The sequence below is a fragment of the Vipera berus genome, assembly GCF_964194415.1.
Source record: "Vipera berus genome assembly, chromosome: 3".
In the NCBI taxonomy this organism is placed as follows: Eukaryota; Metazoa; Chordata; class Lepidosauria; order Squamata; family Viperidae; genus Vipera; species Vipera berus.
In genome coordinates, this window is record NC_138204.1 from 95,366,368 (window position 1) to 95,386,874 (window position 20,507).

At 37.1% G+C, this 20,507-nt stretch overlaps 1 protein-coding gene across 3 annotated transcripts in view; it reads right to left on the reverse strand.

The window, feature by feature from the left end:
- The window catches only part of NEK7 (NIMA related kinase 7), a 75,547-nt gene extending 60,292 nt beyond the window's left edge, over positions 1–15,255 (reverse strand). Inside the window, exons 1-3 of one of the 3 annotated variants that reach the window (XM_081326138.1) lie at positions 15,072–15,255; positions 9,136–9,221; positions 3,531–3,671 (exon numbers count right to left, since the gene is read on the reverse strand). In XM_081326138.1, the coding sequence (XP_081182264.1) occupies positions 3,531–3,671; positions 9,136–9,192 (198 nt within the window). In that variant the 5' untranslated portion in view covers positions 9,193–9,221; positions 15,072–15,255. Of the gene's footprint in view, positions 1–3,530; positions 3,672–9,135; positions 9,288–15,071 lie in introns of those variants that run through there. The other 2 variants (XM_081326140.1, XM_081326139.1) reach the window with 2 other exon arrangements.
- Between the last annotated feature and the right edge of the window lie 5,252 nt (positions 15,256–20,507).

Here is a 20,507-nt window from a genome sequence, read left to right on the forward strand (position 1 = left end):
TTTGCATTGCAGGAGCTGGGGTGGGAGCGGCCTCCATATGATGCAGCTGGCCCACGGGCTGGCAGTTTGACACCAGACCCAGAGTCTTTCAGTAATGGTCCAATACAAAGATGGACAAACTTTGAATCAGACAAACACTTAAGCTTTCATTTTTTAATTACAAGCTTTACTGTCCCACTTCCCAGCTTAATACTTATTAGTTGAAAATAATTAAAACAAAAATAAAAATTAAAATCATGTTTAATCATTTAATCAATTCATAATTTAAAAAGGCACTAGGGTTACACTATTTGAGAAACAAAAATCCAGACAACCTCTAAACTGGAGTAAAGTGTTTCCTGTATATCTTTATTGTCATTTACATTTGTAGTGCCATACAAAATCCTGCCAAATGTGAAGGTGCCAAAGGAGTACTGCTAGTGAAGTGGAATGTAGTTTGACCATCAATTTGGATGTCTATTGTGAAACGTTATGAAAACTCAGATGAGCCATCCATAACAAATGTCAGGGCATGCTGACTTCCGGTGTGGTGTTGGTTCACGATAATGCTCGCCCGCACACCACTACACGCACCCAAGAACTTCTGAAGCAGTTCCGTTGGGATGTTTTTGACCACACACACACCCCATAGCCTAGATTTGGCACCAAGCAACTACTACTAAGGAATTTGAAACCTCATGAGATGTTAAGACAAGTGCCTCAATTTGAATGGTGATTATGTCAAAAAGTAATGTAATGTTGTAGTTTTCTAATGTGTATAATAAAAGTTCTGTATCTGCGAGTGTTTGTCATTGATAACCAAATGGAGATTTCCAAATTGCCCTCGTATATTAGGTATACAGTAAATTAGCTAGACAAGAAAGCAACACATTGTAGTGTAGTTAGAAGTAGTTCTAAAATAGTTCTTAAATTCAAAACTTACTTTTCTTAATCCAATGAGCTAATTTAAGCCTCAACCTTTGAAATCAATTAATCTATAGATACATCATTTGGAACACCTTACATAGAAGCAATTATAACACTCCTGTAAAATCATAGGTATTTAATTCAAAGAACGGCTTTTTTATTAGAACATATAAGCTACAATCCAATCTTTAACAATGTAAATATTAGAATCTTAAAATTAAACAATATTAATTAGGTTTTTTTAAGGAAGGTGGCACAATCTAATAGGAATGAAAAGTGATGTAGCAAACCCCTTGGAATTGCTAGAGATACATAAACAATAACATAGTTGCCAAACATTAAAATAAAATGGAGAGGTATTTAACTTTATGAAATTAAGATTATATTTCTTAAGAGCAATGCAATCCTCAAGAGGCAATTGACTGACAACATAAAATAAATAATTTTGCTCCAGGATAAAAGCAACCTTTTGTCTGCACCTTCTGACAAAAACATGGAAGTAAATGCAAGAAAGCACTAAATTCCCTAAGATGTAAAATACAAGAGAGTTTCTGGCAAAGTTCCTGGGTAGACCAAGCATACTATACTAAAAACTGCCGTAGTGCATGCACAGAGAGCAACACATCTAAAACTTTTGTTGTTGTTGTTGCTGTTACTGGGCAATTCACAATCCTGCTAAGTTCCTAAGCTTAAAAAGAGTTTACTAAAATACAACACTGGTTTTTGACTTATTTATGGGATGATTTAACACTATTGTACCGTGCTTTCTCCTCTTCACTATTTTCTGTTACACCTCAATAAAAAGGGTTTATTTAAGTTGGTCTTTAAACTTTAAAAAAGGAAGGGAAAGGAGAAAGAGACTTCAAAACATGACCTACCCAAACATGGTTAAGAATTAAGCCTTAAGAACGGTCTATGGATCTACAGATTTCCTGATGAGAATTGGGCTAACAATCCATTTAAGAAGTGACTAGTCTTTGTTAAATAAACTGGCCTAGAAAAATAGTGAGATTAAGCTATACAAACATCCTGTCCAGATTCTATCATGATCTGTCACAGTATGACAGCACAAACACTGACAATACTTTGTAAATATTAAGTAGAAAGGGTGGAAAAAGCAACCTAAAAGTTTATTTTATTTATTTTTATTTTAATCCCATTTATATCCCGCCCTTCTCCGAAGACTCAGGGCGGCTTACAATCTAAGCACAAATCAAATGTGCTTAGCAATAGCCTTCATTCTATGTATATGCCTGCTTATTAGGGCTTTCGCCCCCCCCCCCCAAGCGGCATTATTACAAAGTCAGCTTAATTGCCCCCAACAATCTGGGTCCTCATTTTACCTACCTGGGAAGGATGGAAGGCTGAGTCAACCTTGAGCCTGGTGGGATGCGAACCTGCAATAATTGCAGGCAGCTGGTGTTACTTAAGGAGGCATTAGCCCACTGCTCCACCAAGGCTCATTTTGGAATAAGGAGGTGGGAATCATTGTGTTTTTGTTCTCTCTCACCCTCTTAACCTACATATCCACACAATCTTCTTATCTAGGAGAAAAGGCTTCATCTTTACCTTTATCTATGTATTTGGTAGTGCAAGGACCTGTTCTAACAATCTTAGGCTTGATTCTCTACAAATCTTGCCTAATTTGCTTTAGTCTGCAACTGCAAATATGTTGGAAGAAAATTTTATTGACACCAATGCTTTAGTATCACAAAACATAATGGTTATCAGCAGAAAGCCAGACAGCAGTATGGAAGGGTCAATTTCTTATTTTAGTCCATAGCCTGGCTTTATTATAAGAAGACTGTATCCTTCTTTTCTATCTATTTCACATCTGCTACAAGTATTCATTAGATCTTGTTTTCTAGTGTTAGTGAGAATAAAGCAAGTTTACTAGACTGCTACAGACCCACAATGAACACAGGAATAATAAAATGTTCTCATGGCAGGTAGAAATTCTCAAAAGGGTTGTACCTGACGTTGAGCTGAGATATAATTTCTAGGCAACTCTAATGCTTTGGATTCTTGCTTTGAACAAGCAGGAGCACAGACATAGCTCTTAAAGCAGCTGTATCTTTTTTGTGTGGCAGCTGCAAAGAAAAGCCAAGTGAACTAGAAAAGTTCCATAGCAAAGTGTAATTTTTATTAATTCCATTATAAAATGTTATGAATGTTGCGACTGAAAATATTTAATGCTGAGAACTCAACTGCTTCTTAAAAAGGAAGGTCTTTGCTGATTATCATTTTATGAAATCACTATCCTTTTCACAACATTGTTTCGGAAACCTAACAGGTTTTTTTGTTTACTTGTTTGTTTACTGTTTTATGAAGCATTTGTAGTTCTTCAAGCAGAACTGACTCTAAGTTATAAGGTTTGGAAAGAACAATTAAATGGCTTGCCTTCAGAAGTTGTGGATGCCCCATCATTGGAGGTTTTCAAGAAGAGACTGGACAGCCATTTGTCTGAAACGGAATAGACTCTCCTGCTCAAGCAAGGGATTGAGCTAGATGACCTCCAAGGCCCCTTCCAACTCTTTTATTCTATGTTTTACATTCTATGAAACAATATTTAAGCAACCATGTTAGAATTGACAGATTTTTTTTCACTTCCTAAAGATGCTTACCTGAACTTTTTTTAAAGCTACTGGCACACCATCCAACAAGCATGTAGCTCTGTAGACTTCGCTAAATTGTCCACGGCCAATCTTCTTTTCTATCCGAAAATTGGCTAAAGTATTATAGCCCATATCAGGTCGTAAGGCTTTCTGCAATCCAGGAAACAAAAACAAACATTTAAATAAGCTTTCTTTTATCACCCCCCAATAGAACTAGTTGTTCAGAATATTAACTCCAGAAAAATAAATGTGGGAGAAGATATTCATGGAAATATAAACTTGCATGTAGTGGCAGGAACAAGGAAATACTCTTTATTGGCAGCTATATTCAAGTGGGTGCTTGAAAAAAATTAAGCAATGTTTGTTCTGAGTTTGAAATGCTCACTTGAGAAATGGAAACATTATACAAACTATGAGATAATATATCTAATTTTAAAAATGAATTCTAAGTGCCAGTAATTTCCCACTTAAAGATCTACAATTCCCTCTATCTTTTTAAAACTGACAAACAGGTCTATGCAGTGCTTTTTTTTTTAAAGGTGCCGGAACTCACACACGTCATACAACCCGCCTTGCCTACCCTACAAGGTTCCATCCCAAAAAGGTGCCGGAACTCCGTTCTGGGCGTTCTATGACAAAAAAAGCCCTGGGTCTATGTTACCAATGGAAGGTTTGATACTTACAGCATACTTCCAGGTTCAATTTAAGCAACTAGCTTTGGTCTTCAAAGTCGTAAAAGGCAAGGATAATGTTTCTGAACAGATGCAGGGAAAGGGAGTACAAGTTCCAAATAAATCATGGAGTTCACTGGATAACCTCAAGTATGTTACATGGTTGCTCAAGTATTTGATAAGAATGTAGGAATTGTTAGCCAGTACAAGGCATCATATGAAGTGGTAAATTCTCGTTAATTGGAGGTCTTCAAACCAAGGCTATGCCACCATGTTTTTAAAAACTGTTCTAGTGGTTCCTGCACTATGCAAGGGGTTTGACTAGATGCCTCTAAAGTTCTTTCCAGCTCTAGGATTTGATGAAAATCTATCTTTGATAACTACACATTACATTTAAGTACAATGAAAGGTAAAGGTGCCTCTTAAATCTTTTCAGCTACTATTCCTTGCTATTTGCCATGTAGGGCAGTCTTAGTGGAAACTGAACTCCAAAATATTTGAGGGTGCCAGACATATGGATATTTCTTCTAAATATCTCCTTGGCACGTGTCAATATTATATGTATATATGTATGGTATATGTGTCTATGTTTGTATATACACACACACTTGTGTGAATTGAGAGGAACACACATATATATTTTACGTTGGTCTATCGGTCAGTTTAATATTGTTCATATAGGTATTACATTCAGAAGACAACTCCTAGAGAGAAAACAAAGCTTCCTATGGGCTACAGCAGACAAAGCAGAAAATATGAAGGAGACATGGAATCCACCATGGCATTTCATTACTCCAGAGAAAAACTAAAAGTTTAACTCATTACTGATGCAAATACATGGAAGAATATGTACTAAACCACAATCAGAACCTGTGTGAAAACATTTGCAAAGACATCAATTAAGCACCCCTTACTGTACTGCTTTAAACAAAATCAAGATGAACACAGTATTAGAATCTACAGTTTTCCTCCACTTCCATTCTTGATGTTCTTTTACAATTTACTATTTAAACAGACTCACACTTGATTAATATACAGCTGACATTTTATATATACAAGGCAAGACAATGAGTAACTTAGTATTCCAGACTGTATTTTGCTCTGTTATACTGTATAATGTTTGTAACTTAAAGTTTTACAGATTTGTGCATTTAATACAATAGTCTAAAGTGAAATAACAAGAACAAAAAAAAAGATCTGGAGGAGAACAACTTTCTCATTTCTAGAATTTATATTTGAAAAGCATACCAATTCAAAATGATTTGGGAACAGAAATACTCTCCTTAAAATTTCAGCAGCTACTAAACATCAACTCAGACTTTTGACTCATCAGTTAGTCAGCCCCACAATCAAAAATATTCACCAGATGAAGCAGAGTCCAAACATGAAGCTGCTTTGATAGGAATGGCAATATACCAATTCAGGAAAAATGTACTCCGAGTGCCTATGCAGGTTTAATGAGTTCAGCTTTAGCAGTTAGAGAAAAACATTCAAAGTTGGGGAAACTGTCTCTTATTATTCAAATGCTCAGACTACAGAGAAACAGAATGTAGCTTCATTAAGTTTGGAGTATTTCTGTGGTTATTTAACCAGCTTATATTTCAAAATTGGAATAGTGAATTGCATCCTCTGTCTGCACAGCAACTTGACAAACATTAGCATGAACTACTAAGGCAGTGTGACAGCCGCATGCTGAGAGCAAAGTCTCCCTAATGTGTTTTGGCATGCAGGTTTGTAATCACACATTTACATATGCAATGACCTACATTTGCATGTCAGATCACACACTGTCTGGCTTTATTAAGACCGGGCACCTCTCTGTGTTTGGCGGTCAGAGTGGCGAGAGAGGGCCAGAGGGTGGTGGGTTTTTTTGGCAGCGGAGAGATGAACTGCCACTGAGAATTAGACTGAGATAGCCTGAGCATTAGACACTTCATTAGAGGTAATCTGTTTAACAGTGGGCACTGTATGTAAACTTCACAGCCCATTTGCAGCATCTTCTCTGCCCACCCAACCCCAGTGGTCTTCCTTCAAAGGGCAGTGTGGCTGACTGACAGCTTGTCTCATCTGCTCCCTTGTTCTGTCATACATTTCAGACACAGAGACCTGACATGAGAAGCAACATAGCTGCACATCTCCAAGTATATAGCGGGACTCCCTTCCAGACATAAAGGAATTTGGAAAAGGAATAAACCCATGGATAATAGGGCCATCAGTTGGTCAGAGAACATATTATATAGCAATGATTAGACTGCGTTGTATTTTTTTAAAAAAATGGCAGTATTTTCTATAGTATCTAACAAGGGGATTCTGATTTTTTTTAATAAAGCAGAAATTCATATACTGAACTAAAATGACCTATTTTAACTCATTCCTGTATTCAAAATAAATCCATAATTTGTGAATGAGATGAGAGTTACAAGAACAGACTCTCATTCTCCTTGCCTCTTTTGACATCAGTTCTTCCCTCCTTTCCTTGGTCAGTAGACAGTATGATTTGCCTGGTACTGCATACAAAGATAAAAATTTGCAATATGCCATCCAAAGTGTAATCAAACAAGCATACATCACATACCAAGAAGCACATATTGTCACATTATACTTATAGGGAGGAAAACATAACCACTATGTAAACTGTATTTTCAGTCCAAATTCGACTACTTTGTTGAATTTGGACCCTGTCAACAGCCTTTCCCACTCCTTACTAAAGAACTGCAGCTATAGACCCGGTTTCAACATTTTAATTAAAAAGTTGCATTCCACCACAATGGAGGTCCATTCTTCCAACAATAGCAGGGCCAACACTTTTATGAAGGCTTGAAAATGATGCTTGCAAAAGAGAAAGAGAAGCACATTCTTGCTAATGATTTCCAAAATCCAAGAGGCAACTTTGCTTTGTTAACCATTACTTTCAATTATTTATAGCTGCACTATTTTGCACTGACTTAACATTCTGTGGACCCAACATAGTACATTTTCTCTTTTAGGACAATAGAAAAGGGTTCCAACATGTAAGTTTCCCTTGGGACTATGAAAAAACGCTGCAGGGATACCAGTTACATTATAGCACATTATCTAAAAATCACCTTGCACACTGCCTTTCTCCTAATTACACTATTTTGCTGCTCTGATTATTTTACAGAGTATTTATTTTTATCTCTGGTATTATTCAAGCATGATACAGGGGTGTTTTTTTCAGTCAGCTGAGGTGCCAACATCTGACACAAACCCTGTCACAAATCAGAGAGCAAGGACAGTCTTCAAATTTATGATTTAACGTTCTGCTCTGAAGCACAAGTCACAAGCCACATCATCCCTTGCAGATGTTTAGTCACACTCTACCCCTCCAGAGGTTATGATTGCAACTGTATATTAAACTAGTTTTTTATTGCATTTATCTTCCCCACTCCTGAAGCACTTTAAATAACTGTCCTGTTCAGATATACTCTTGAAACTTAAGATTGTTGAAAAATGAAATTTCTATGTCACTTTCAATATGAGGGATGGGGATGGGGAGCTGGCAGAAATACTCACTTGCAAGAACAAACTGAAGGTAAAAATGTTTTCATTACATTACGGTGAACAACTTGAACTCACTTGCACATTTCTATTCTTCTCAAAATACAACAACGGTTCTCAAGGTTTGAAGCAATTCTGGAGCCTGGCTAAATACTAACATGAGAACATATCACTAGAAACCAAAATACCTTTGAAGAAATGCAAGTAACAAAATCTATTCCTATCCACTTTAGCAGATAGGCAATAGTCAGCTATAGGAATATGTTGAAGGATTTTTCCTTAAAAAAAAACTGAAGTAGAGAGGATAGACAAAGAATAAGGTTAGGTTATTCCAATTGTGATTTTTCCTTGGAAACATCATTGTGGCAAAAATCCATTTTCTTTAAACTGTTAACTTTACAACCAGATTGAGCTATAAATCATCAATCTCCAGCTTTGTAATCTTACTACAATTTCTCAGCTTAATTTGGCAGAATACTCACAGACAATGCTCAGCTAGATGAGAATCTTCACTGCAGACAAAAATGAATTCTTACCAAACAGATAGAAAGCCCACAGAACACAACACAAATCTGGGCAGCTCACAACAACAATGTATTTGTCACCTCCCTTAATGGTCTTAGACAATTGTGATATATTTACAGAATGTTCCTCTCTTGCCTGAGAACCATCAGTTCCCACCTCACGAACCACAGCTCTCACATTATGGACATTTTTGCTGGAGCTGCAGTATAGATAAGGTCACTACATCCAAAGAAAAAAATGAAGCAATTAACTGTGATTACACACTTAAGTTTTCATCAAAAACAAAAAAATAAAAGAATATAGCATCAGAGATTTAATTTTAAGGCAAGGAAATACTTCTTGAAAATATAAAATTTGTGTAATTTCTGTTAAGGTAATTGCTAGTTTCAGGAGAATTATTTAAATTTGGCTTAAAAAATAAAAGTATATCAAAAGTGATACTTTTACTGTGATTAGTTTGAGTTATATAATCCTTCCAGGCAGTGATGGGATTCAAATATGTGAACAACCAGTTCTCTGTGTAGATGCTGCTTCCGTTCTGGGCCTGGGCAACAATTAGCTACCGGTTCTGCCATAGTGGGGCAAACTGGCTGAATCCCACCCCTGATTCCAGAGATCTGTTATTGGATGAATTAAAATTTTGATAAAAGGCTTCAATTTTGCATTGCTCTTTTCTTTCCTTTTTTTTTTGACAGTGTTCTTCATTACCCCCATTTAGCCCTGTCCATGTTCCCCTATCCATGTTTCCACTGGTTCCAGAAAAGGGAATCAGAATCAGATTCTGGAATAGATAATAAAATTGGCATTCAAAAGACCTTTCAGTCTATACAATAACAGTTCTTTTAATATTAATGTACTCCTGACTATCTACTTGTAATAGATTATCTAGATTAACTTACCTGTGGTTGAAACTGAGACACAGGAGGACCTGGCAGGCCCTGTGATTGTTCATCCATTATTTCAAATCACAATCCTTTTGAATAACCTGTATTAAAACAGGATACAACGAAAACAGATTTTTCCTTGCATTTTTATGAGACACTTTACAGGGTTAACATGAGCAAAGGATTATAATCATAGTAGTGATAAAAGAGGAAACCACAGAAAAAATAGTGAAGTCAATGTGTTTACATACAGGAAGAGCAAGTTCAGTCAGCCAAAGCAACATCAAGTGATCTTTTGCATGTAACCTTTAACCCAAGCTCATATTTAAATATCTGTGCCCTTTTCTTTTCATTTTCTACAGATGAAAGCTGGTGGCTCGCAATGTGATCTACTGTTGTGATTCAGGGTCAGCCTGTGGGTTCGGCAGTTGGGTCGGATGACTCAGAGGAGGAGGGGGGTGTTGAAGAGCTTGCTGATGAGAGCCCTCAGCCAGGCCCCTCCCACCTGGTCACGACGGAGACCCAGCTGTGTGAGCCTGACAGCGTGGATGAAGATGACCCACAGCTGGCCCTGTTCAAGGACGCCCGACGCAGGAGGCAGTCAATCAGGAGTAAACAGAGGAAGGCAATGGGGCACCTCGGAAGGAGGCAGAGAGAAGCCATGCCCTGAACTGTATAAAAGGGGAATGCGTGGGAGGGCTGGTTTGCTGAAGGCAATCGCTTGAATAGTTCCTGTTTCATAGCTCCTGTTTCATGGTTGGTGTCTTGTTTTGCTCTGTTTTATGTTAATAAATTTGGCAGGCTTAATTCCAGCCTCTTGCCGTTTGTAAAGGGGTTGTCCCTGCCTTTTCTGCAGGGCCGATAGCAGGCTGGTACAGAACATCTACATAATCTTTTTGTAACTACAGAGACATCTGCAGGATCCAAGGCATTCATCACAATGATTAAACCATCATTGTGCTATACATACAATACTATAACATATATACAGTGCATTCAGAAAGTATTCAGACCCTTTCACTTTTGTCAATTTTGTTATGCTGCAGCCTGATTCTACAGTTGTTGAAATTCATTTTTCTTCTCATTAATCCACACTCAGTACCCCATAATGACAAAGTGAAAACAGAATTTTAGAAATGTCTGTAAATTTATTAAAAAGGAAAAACTGAAATATCACATTGCATAAGTACTCAAACCCTTCATTCAGTACTTTGTTGAAGCACCTCTGGCAGCAATTACAGCTTCAAGTTTTGGGGGGTATGACACCACAAGCTTTGCACACCTGGATTGGGGGATTTTCTACCATTCTCCCTTGCAAATCTTCTCAAGCTCAGTCAGGTTGGATGGCGACCATCAATAGACAGACATTTTCAGATCCCTCCAGAGATGTTCAATAAGGCTCAAGTCAGGGCTCTGGCTGGGCCACTCTAGGACATTCACAGTTGTTCCTAACCGCTCTTGGGTTGTCTTGGCTGTGTGCTTAGGAAAGTAAACTTTCGGTCCAGTCTAAGATCCTGAGCGCTGTGGAACAAGTTTTCATTGAGGATATCCATGTACTTTGCTCCATTCAGCTTTCCCTCCACCCTGACCAGTCACCCTGTCCCAGCTGCTAAAAAAGATCCCCACAACATGATGCTGCCACCACCATGCTTCATTGTAGGGATGATATTGGCCAGGTGATGAGCGGTGCCTGGTTTCTCCAGACATAACATTTAGAATTGAGGCCAAACAGCTCAATCTTGGTTTTATCAGACTAGAGAATCTTGTTCCTCACAGTCTGAAGTCCTTCAGTTGCTTTTTTTCAAACTACAAGGCGGCTTTCATGTGTTTTGCACTGAGGAGAGGCAAAGATTGCCCAGATTGCTGCAATGATGGTTGTCCTTCTGGAACTCTGTCCCATCTCCACACAGGAACTCTGGAACTCAGTAAGAGTGGCCATCAGGTTCTTGGTCATTTCTCTTATTAAAGCCTTTCTCACCCAATTGTTCAGTTTGACTGGGCGACAAGCTCTTAGAAGAGCTGTGTCAAACTTCTTCCATTTGAGAATTATGGAGGCCATAAAGCTGGCCAGCATCATCACCTAACAGCATTCCACTAGTAAAAGCACTCCTTGAATTATTGATTTTATTTAAACAATTTATGCATCAACCAATTTCATAGCAATGACTCTGGATGACACAAAGGATTAAAAAATAAACAATACACAAAATATAAAACATCCAAAACCACTCATTTAAAATAGTACTGATAATATAACATGTGCTTGATGTCTAAAAATCATTTCATTTCAATTGATAAAAACCAGAACAGACAAATTCACTAATACTGATGGACTTAGGTTCCCAGCCCAAAATGCCTGAGGGAACATCCTACTCTTTAATGCCTTATGAAAGGCCAAGAGGTCAGGACTATTCAGCAATAAGGAGGTACATTGTTCCATAGGAAATAAATTTCTCAAAAGAACTCAGGGTCAAGCAAAAACAAACAAACCCTGTAAATGTAATCTAACATCCATTTAATCACAAAAAAAATCCTATTGAAATTTTTAAAAAGTCCCAGAGAACATTTTTATTGCCAGAGAAGCACTGTAAACATACTAGAAATAAGAGTTCATGTCTACTTATTCTCATTCATAAATAAATAAATGAGACCCTCTAAATAAAAAGTGAGCAGACATGTAATTCTGTAACTTTCTGAGGTAAATCCAACGTAAATTGGTAACCCTCATGTAAATTCCACAAGGGCGAGTTGGTACTGCCAATAATATACTTCTAAGGATTGTAGATTTGCATGCAATTTTTTTTTGAAACATGTGACTATAAAATAATAAAAGGCTAAGTACATACACAGATTAGCCCAGATTTAAATCCTATGGATGAGTTCCCAGAGGAGTAGGATTTCTTCAATTTCTCCTATTTCCAGAGCCCCAAAGGCATTAAACATTTAGATCAGTTTGACAGTTGGCCCAAATATATTTCTTCCCATTGGAAGCAATAAGAGGAAATATTTTTCCCAAATAAGAAAAAAAAGGCAGTGACAATGTTTTTATCCTGCCAGTCTTGTTACCAAACGGGCATCTGAAGCTTTTGGAGAAGGAATTGAGAGTTCTGTTCAAACAATAAGAACATTCTGCCAGTAGCAGCATGAAATGACAATTTTTAAAAGTCACATTATAAAAGCCATGAAGATAATTCTTTATTATCCATTTGTTCAAGAAGAAGCTATGACTGAAATTCAGCACTGAGTAAAATGAAAAAAAAAACGAGTACACTTTATTAGCTATAATTTTTTCCCCAATAGTATTACCTCAGGTCATGTAGATCTGAAGTAACATTAACATAGTGAAAACACTATGGAGGATATAAAAAAATGTTGCAAAGAACGGTAACAACAAAAATGCATATCTACAGTTCCTCATTAAAGCCAAGCCAGAAATCCAAATATATTGATCATAGAAACACTGAAAAAGTCTATCCAACAGAATATCACATAGCAGTATTACTGACATAATAGTTGCACTTCTAACACTGAAAGCTTTTTTAAAGTGCTATAAATAATGTAAGTTAAACTAAAGTACAAATAATCTTTCCTAGACATTTTTCACCATCTCTTATTTTCACCTTGTAATTCTCTACACAACAGTCCTTAAGCCTCTGCACTGTGCTTGAAACGTTACCAGAAAACTATTCCACAGTAGTATTTCCTTCTGCTTTTAATCTCAAAATAATTGTAACTGATGCAAACAGCATACATCTTAATAACAACCTGTACACTTAAGACCAGTGTTTTTGTGTGTGCCCATATCAGTTTTTATGTGTGGTTTTTTTCCATCCTCTCTCCATCACACACAAACGCTATACTAAAGAATCCTAGGGTTTCTTAGAAACATTAATATGATCCATAACATTTTCCATCTTCCCTGCACTATGTTCAATACAGGTGCTTTCAAAAACCCATTCATTTTCACTGGTTTAGACCAGTGTGTGTGTGTGTGTGTGTGTGTGTGTGTGTGTGTGTGTGTGAGAGAGAGAGAGAGAGAGAGAGAGAGAGAGAGAGAGAGAGAGTTAAGAGCATCCAAATCTGACAATATAAAGGCCCTCCTGTGAGATAAAATCCATAAATGATACAAATACTGGGGGATTGTAAAATGGGACTCTGTTAACATTGTAGCAGAAGTGAGAAAATGATTTTTTTTGATAAATCAAAATCTAGAATTCTCTGCTTGACTTCTTTCCAGGTTTCAACCAAGCCTAGCATAGATTGGTGGGTGAGTCCACAGTGAACCATGTCATCCATTATTTGTTTCTTCCAAGAAAACTGGTTGGTATCTGTCAGGACTCATGGGGTAGTAATTCATCCCCCCAAAATTTGTTTAAGCTAAATACTTCAATTAGCACAGACAAGAGAAAGGCACAGATTGCATAAACTCTACAGTGTTAATGAGCCAGAAGTCAGCAAAATATTGGCTCAGGCAGTATTTAATATTTTATTAAATATTTTATTTTTTTATTTTATTTTATTTTATTAAATATTTTTTATTTTATTTAATATTTTATTGTTATGTATATGTAGGGGTGTGGGTCTATAAATATGTTGTATATAGTATGTTTTAGGTGTGTCATGTATGTTTCACTTTGAAGCGGGCAACTAAATTTCATTTTTGATGTGTGCCATTGTGCCCATAGTAAAAAATGACAAAAAAGATTATCCTATCTTATCTTATCTTTTAATTGCTCTATCTAAACACTTAAGCAGTTTCAAGCAATGCTACTGCACTTCTCCAGCCATTTAATAAGACATAATATCTTAATCCAAAATGAATAAAAATATATTTGTAAGGGGAGGGGGAGATAAATAGCAGCTTCTGCTAAGTGGACTGAAAACTTAACTTTCCCTTGAAAATGCCTTTAGAAGTAAAGGTTTCTCCAAATGTAGTTCAGTTTGTTTACACCCATGGATCAACTTAATACCCCAGGAAATTTGATCACGAATGTCATCTCCTTTTCATTCCTTTAGTAAAATTTTGAATTTTACTAAACAATTTTGTTAAGAGGTCTAACTAACAAAGAGAGGTTTTCTTCTCCTCCTCTGTCTCCCCCCCCCCATACCCCATTTTTGACAAACACAAACTTATGTTGGATCCACTGGCATTTCTCTGCAAGATACAGTATGTATGTATGTTCAGTGCAACGCTTTCAAAACTGCCTAGAACTCAGAAGTCAAATTCCCACGGACTTTCACTGGTGTTCATTCCTGGATAAACGAACCTAGGCTTACAAAACCTGGCACCATATTCATCGAAAAAACTCATCTCTCTGCTAGCCTCAGCCTGATCAGGCTGGGTTAAATACTGAAGCCGGTCTGCGGCCCCAAGGCCTACGCCTTGACTTAAAAACCAGGATAGAGAGAGAGCAAGAACCAAATTGGGGCTGGGCTACATTCTCACTAACAAACTCCGCTTCCAGCAAGTCAGTTGCGGATGCCGTCCCCCAACAAATCTGGAGAGGATACCCATTCGCGTACTTTACTTACTATCTACTTACTACTTACTTACTTACTTACTATCTACTTACTACTTAAGTAATAGTTCTCATTAACTGGCTGGCTGTTCTCGTTTTCTTGCAAAGCCGAAAACCAACACCAGCCCGGCACTCTTTCTCGCTTTTCATGCTAGCGTCCCCCCAGCCGGCTGCACTCGCGGGAAGTCCTTCCTGAAAGTGCTGCCGATTTGGGGCTGAAGGAAGAACGAGAGAAGAGGAAAAGGAAGGAAAGAAAAGCTGCACCGGTTCTCGCCTCGCGCCAGGCGGTCTTGCCCTCTTTTCAGCCAGAAAGAAAACCAGCAAGCAGATCCCCCCTCCCTCTCCTCCCCTCCCCTCCCCTCCGCCACCACGTGAGCGAGGAAAGCCGGGCCACCGTCTCAGAAAAAAGGCAAGCCAGGAGAAACTACCTACCGCCCGAAAAGCGGCGAAGGACGCCAGCCAGGACGAGTCGCGGAGGTGGAACCGGGGAGGCTCAGCAGAGCGCACGCGTGACGGGACGCCCGGGACTCTCGCGCGCTGGGTCGGCCCGGGAGTGGCGTTTGGGGAGGGGCGACCGTGGGCTAAAAAAATTCCCCGGCACCGGCTCGGCAGCTTCGGAAGCAGAAGCTTTTTCAAAGCCCGGGAAGTTCTTACGTTGAGAACTGAACTTTGGAGGGGGTGGGGTGGGGGGTTTGATCTGAAAGAGACGCGCTCATAGATTGCAGCCGCCCGGCCGTGCGGTTTGGTTTTGTTTCGTTTTTTCCTCTTAAGGGCCCGCAGTGGTGTTTTATTTCCTTTTCTGAGCCTGAAATTGCTAGTTGTCGTTACGTAAGTCAGAATTTATCGCGAATGCTTCATCAAGGAAGAGGCTGGGTTCCGTTTGCTTCACTAGAGGATTGAATTTGGACTGAGCGGAGAACTTGGGCTGGAAGACCTAATGTGACTGACCTCTTCCAGTTTTTGATTTAATACAAATGAAAATTGGAAATGTCTTCAGTATAACCTGGACCTTCAACAACTCTCTTTCACATTTAGAAAAAGATTTATAGCAAGGAACCGATCGGGTAAAAATAAAGCGAAAAAGGCAAAAAAAAATCATTTCTGTGCTGTTGACACAATATTTTGCTCATTGACAAGGGTATTACATATCAAATATCGGTTACAATCATCCTAATTAAAATCCTTATCTGCAAATCACAGCCTAGCAAAATGGTTTAAAGGATTTCTAAGCACAGTGACTACTTCCTTATGACTAGTTTTCTGTAAATTTTATTTATAAAATTTATTAGCCACCCATCTCATCATAGGGTAATTCTGGGCAGGTTACAGTTACACAAAATCTAAAACAAGGTTAAAACCAAAACATTAAAACCAATTTTAGATCTTGATTTGTTTTGCTTCAGGGATGTTATTGTCTTTCTTAAAATTACGTGTAAGGGACAAAAACAGCTGTCCCTGTTTTATTCCTCTACTAGTATACTTATATATATCTTTGCTTAAAATGTAAATTTTAACTTGAGACAGAAGAAAAGGCTACATCCCTATGGATCTGACACCTAGTTATGCAACATTATATCTATTTTCCTCAAACTTCTAACTAGAGCCTTTGATTTACATTCATAGAAATGCATAAAATCTCCTTCTTCAGACTTTTGTGAAATATCTTTTGTGTTGAGTTCAAGGATACAAAGTGACCAAGAAAAACACCTCTATTTCTGTCTATTGGAGGAGTTCAAATACTTTTGTAAACTGTATATATCTATGAATCTAATGTGCCCTTTATCGTATTACTTCATTTCAGAAAACTGAATAAAGGCAATGTAGCCATAATTTTAAGGGATAGGTTAATGCTGCATTTTTCTGCTAAACAGGAATACTAATATTAAACACCTATGGAAGGGAGTTACATCTTTATGATGCTGCCAACTGTTATATTTTAGCTTCATTAGTAATAAAGGAAATATATATTAGAAACATGCATCTCTCATTTGTTATATTTATTTTGCTGAAATAAATACAATAAATAAGAGATGTATGTTTTAAATTCCTCACTATTTCATCAGATATGAGTAGGGCACTTGGCTAATTGGAGAACTTACTTTATTTTCTCCATTTTCCATTAGATGTAACAAACAATTATGAGAGTTTCAGAGATCTTTTTCAATGAAATGTGCAGAGTTCCCCAAACCTCTTACTAAACTTTTTATACAGATAGTCCTTGACATACGACCACAATTGGGCCCAAAATTTATGTTGCTGAGACATTTGTTAAATGAGTTTTCCTCCATTTTACAACCTTTCTTGCCACAGTTGCTAAGTGAATCACTGCAGTTCAGTTAGTAACATGGTTGTTAAGTGAATCTAACTACCCCATTCACTTTGCTTGCAAGAATGTCGCCAAAGGTGATCACATGTCTCTGGGACACTGCAACCATCATAAATATGAGTCAGTTGCCAAGCGCCTGAATTCTGGTCACACGACTGTGGGGATGCTGCAAAGTGTGTGAAAAATGGTCCTAAGTCACTCTTTTCAGTGTCATTGTAAGTTTAAATGGTCACTAAACAAACTGTTGTAAGTTGAGGACCGTCTGTAAATAGCACCAGCCAGATAGATGGCTGCTTCCTTGGTGAAAATCACATTATTGGAACTACTGTTTGTTTCTAACAGTAAAATGAGAAGTTTTGCTCATAGAATTTTTCAAAAGGGGATTGGATAAATTTATGGGAGATATCTAGCCTTCTGGAATGTGAGTGTTCACAGGACCTTACTACATTCATCAAAAGGACATAAACAATGTCCCATTGCACTGCAAGCTGCTCCTATTTCTTATGTATGCAAGTATCACTCTATCTATACTGCTTTGGTATTCTGCCCCTCCCTTGCCTGCCTCTCCCATAGATACTGCTGGTCTTAAAATGGTTAGTCATTACAAGAAACAAAACGCTGAACTAAGATGACCCTTGACTTGATCCAGCAAGGCTATTATTATGTACTTATTTCTGGACTCATCACTGTTGTCTCAGTGACTGTGTTTGTGTGCCAGTTTAGACTGCTACACCAGCCACAACTCCACCTGGATAGAGGCATCCTGGCAAAACACACCAATGACTTCTAGCTGGATTATTGCAATGTGCTGAATTGAGATTGTGGCTGCAAATGGTTTCAAAAACCTCAATTACTTCAAAACAGAGCAGATGAACTAGTAACTGGGCTGGCCAGTACAATCACAAGGTGCTACATTGCAGCCCACCAGTTTCATTACATTTCTGGGAGGGGAGGGCTGTCCAAAGTATTTGTGCTATCCTATAAACTAAAGACTTAAGTGGCTGAGGCTCAGATTACTTAAAAGGACATCTCCTCTCACATGTTTCTATTTGGTTAGTGAGATTTTTATCATTTCTCCATGATTGTCTTTGAGAATATGGCAAAAGCTGCAAGCCACTTCTTATGTATTTAAATGCATGAAATACATAGATACATATTTATTACAAAGGAAATCAATGATGTTCAAGTACAGTTGTTGAAATATTTAAAAATAACCAATATATAATATAGTAATATAAATGCTTTATTAATGCATTAAATCAATAACAAGGCAAGCTAAATTTCTGCTAGAGCTTAGTGAAAATAAAGTTATACTATTTTCCCCATCCAAATGCATGAACCCCTTGAACTCTGTCTAGAGTAAGGATCTCTGCCCTAGAGAATGTGGTAAAGTAGGGAGAGACAAAAGAAAGAACATTTTTAATAGTGATGTCCTATTTCAAAAGTTCACCTGCTCACTGCATTATGATCTTTTTGACAGCAGGCAAATACCTTTCTATTTCTGTAATTCATTTTGCTGTAGTGACTGCTAGTTTGAGTGAGCTCTATCTCCTGTTATGTGACTGTTGTTATTACTGAGGATCTTATTGCTTTGCCTAAGGCTGCTGGTTTATTGTTTATAACATTTCAATATTGAATTTCTAATTATATGAACCAAATGTCTTTTAAGCTATAACAGAAAAAACATTAAATAAATGGACACGTTCTATAGGTAATTTTATTATATTTTAATCTGTACATGCTTCACTCAGGTAATAGCTGATTTATAATATAATATAATGCAATCTAATGCAATGTAATGTTATTATAATATAATATAATATAATATAATGTAATGTAATGTAATGTAATATCATTAATATCATTAATATCATATCATTAATATAATATAATTAATATAATTTAGAATAAAACTGACATTCCAGGTGGATACAGAACATGAAACTACTAGTGGACAGCCTCTTTTGAACTTTACAATTACAGTCATTTATGCAAAATCACAGCAAGTGTCAATGGAAGAGTTTTATCTAATTTTTACTATAAAATACTTGTTAGTAATTTATAGCAGTTAATTTTTTTTCTTTACAGTAATTTTACATAATAAGAAACCTCAATGTTCTGCCTTTTGGGGTCTAGAACTGAATCAGGAGCTTAGCTCTAAGACATAATTTGTTTAACCATGGTTGAGAAAATCAAAATTGGCTGAATTCATACAACATGCAATTTCTGAACATACAGTTTGTAAATTACAGTGGGTGAATTGACTAAGATGTTAAGACAAAACAAAATGAGACCCATTATGCCTTAATGCAAGATATGAATCCAGCCACATTCCCTTTGTGGAAATTAAGTTATGAATGCAGCTTTCCTGGGTAGAAATATTTTGGCCATAAATATCCCTGCCATCTATCTTAATTGTTATCCAGAGGTTTATGAAAGTTGCATATTATTTAGAGACCTAAAACAATAGGTAAAGTTCGGTAGCTTTTTTGACATTGCTCTGTTTCTATTGAGATGTTTATAGCATTATAAACTGTTTAGTTGCCAGACAATGTCACTTCTCTATCTATTCAATAACTATAAATTCCTTTGACCTTGAACAGTTGCTCAGGACCAAGATAATGAATCAGCTGAACGAATAGAGGAAGAAAATATGTTTCCGAGCAGAAGATAGTATGATATCTCTATGAACATCGTTTGACTATTGTTTTTGTATTTTGTTGGATCTGTTGGCTGTAGTTCAATATAGAAATTCAATACTCCCCATTTGTGTAGATTTATTAGCAACAATAAATGGAGTATAGCATTGGATTTTAAAGGATGCTGTCAGTTAATGTATCATTCAATGTATTTTCTGTTCTTTAACACCATTATTAAATGTTCTGTTACTTTAATGGCTCCTATATCTTCAGCAAGTAATAATCACTATTACATCTATGAAAACAAAGAAGTCTTCTGGCTCAGATGGTTTTCCTATCATTGTATAAGACTTTTACTGATTTTTTTGTTCCAATAGTGTATGTGATAGAAAGATGGTGTGACTCAGCAAAGAAGGGAAGATAAGGCTGTTATTAGAGAAAAAATATTTGAGTAGTGGGAAAATTCAAAATGTGGGTGAGAAACCCCACATAACTCTGCCTTAGAGCATTAGGTATAAGCTGAAGTAAGGAAGGTCTTCAACAGGCTTTCAAGATTTTCTTACATTATCCAACCATATTAAAGTGCATTCTAAGAGTACCAGCAATATCTGTTTCCTGATTTTGCTACTTCAAAGGACTGACATTGTTTATAATGATGCTTTTTTGAACAAAGCCTCCCCAGGTTTCCTTGCTCAAGCTTATATAACCCCAACTTTAAAGGCAGATAAAAATTCAGCTCATTATACAAACAATTTCCCAAACCCCTTGTTCAACGTTGATGCCAACATTTTGATAGCAGCATTAGCACACAGACTACAGAATATTACCTTTGATTGTCCATCTTGCACAAATTGTTTTTATAAGGGAATAATAAGCATAATATAGTAACAGTTTATTGATTGA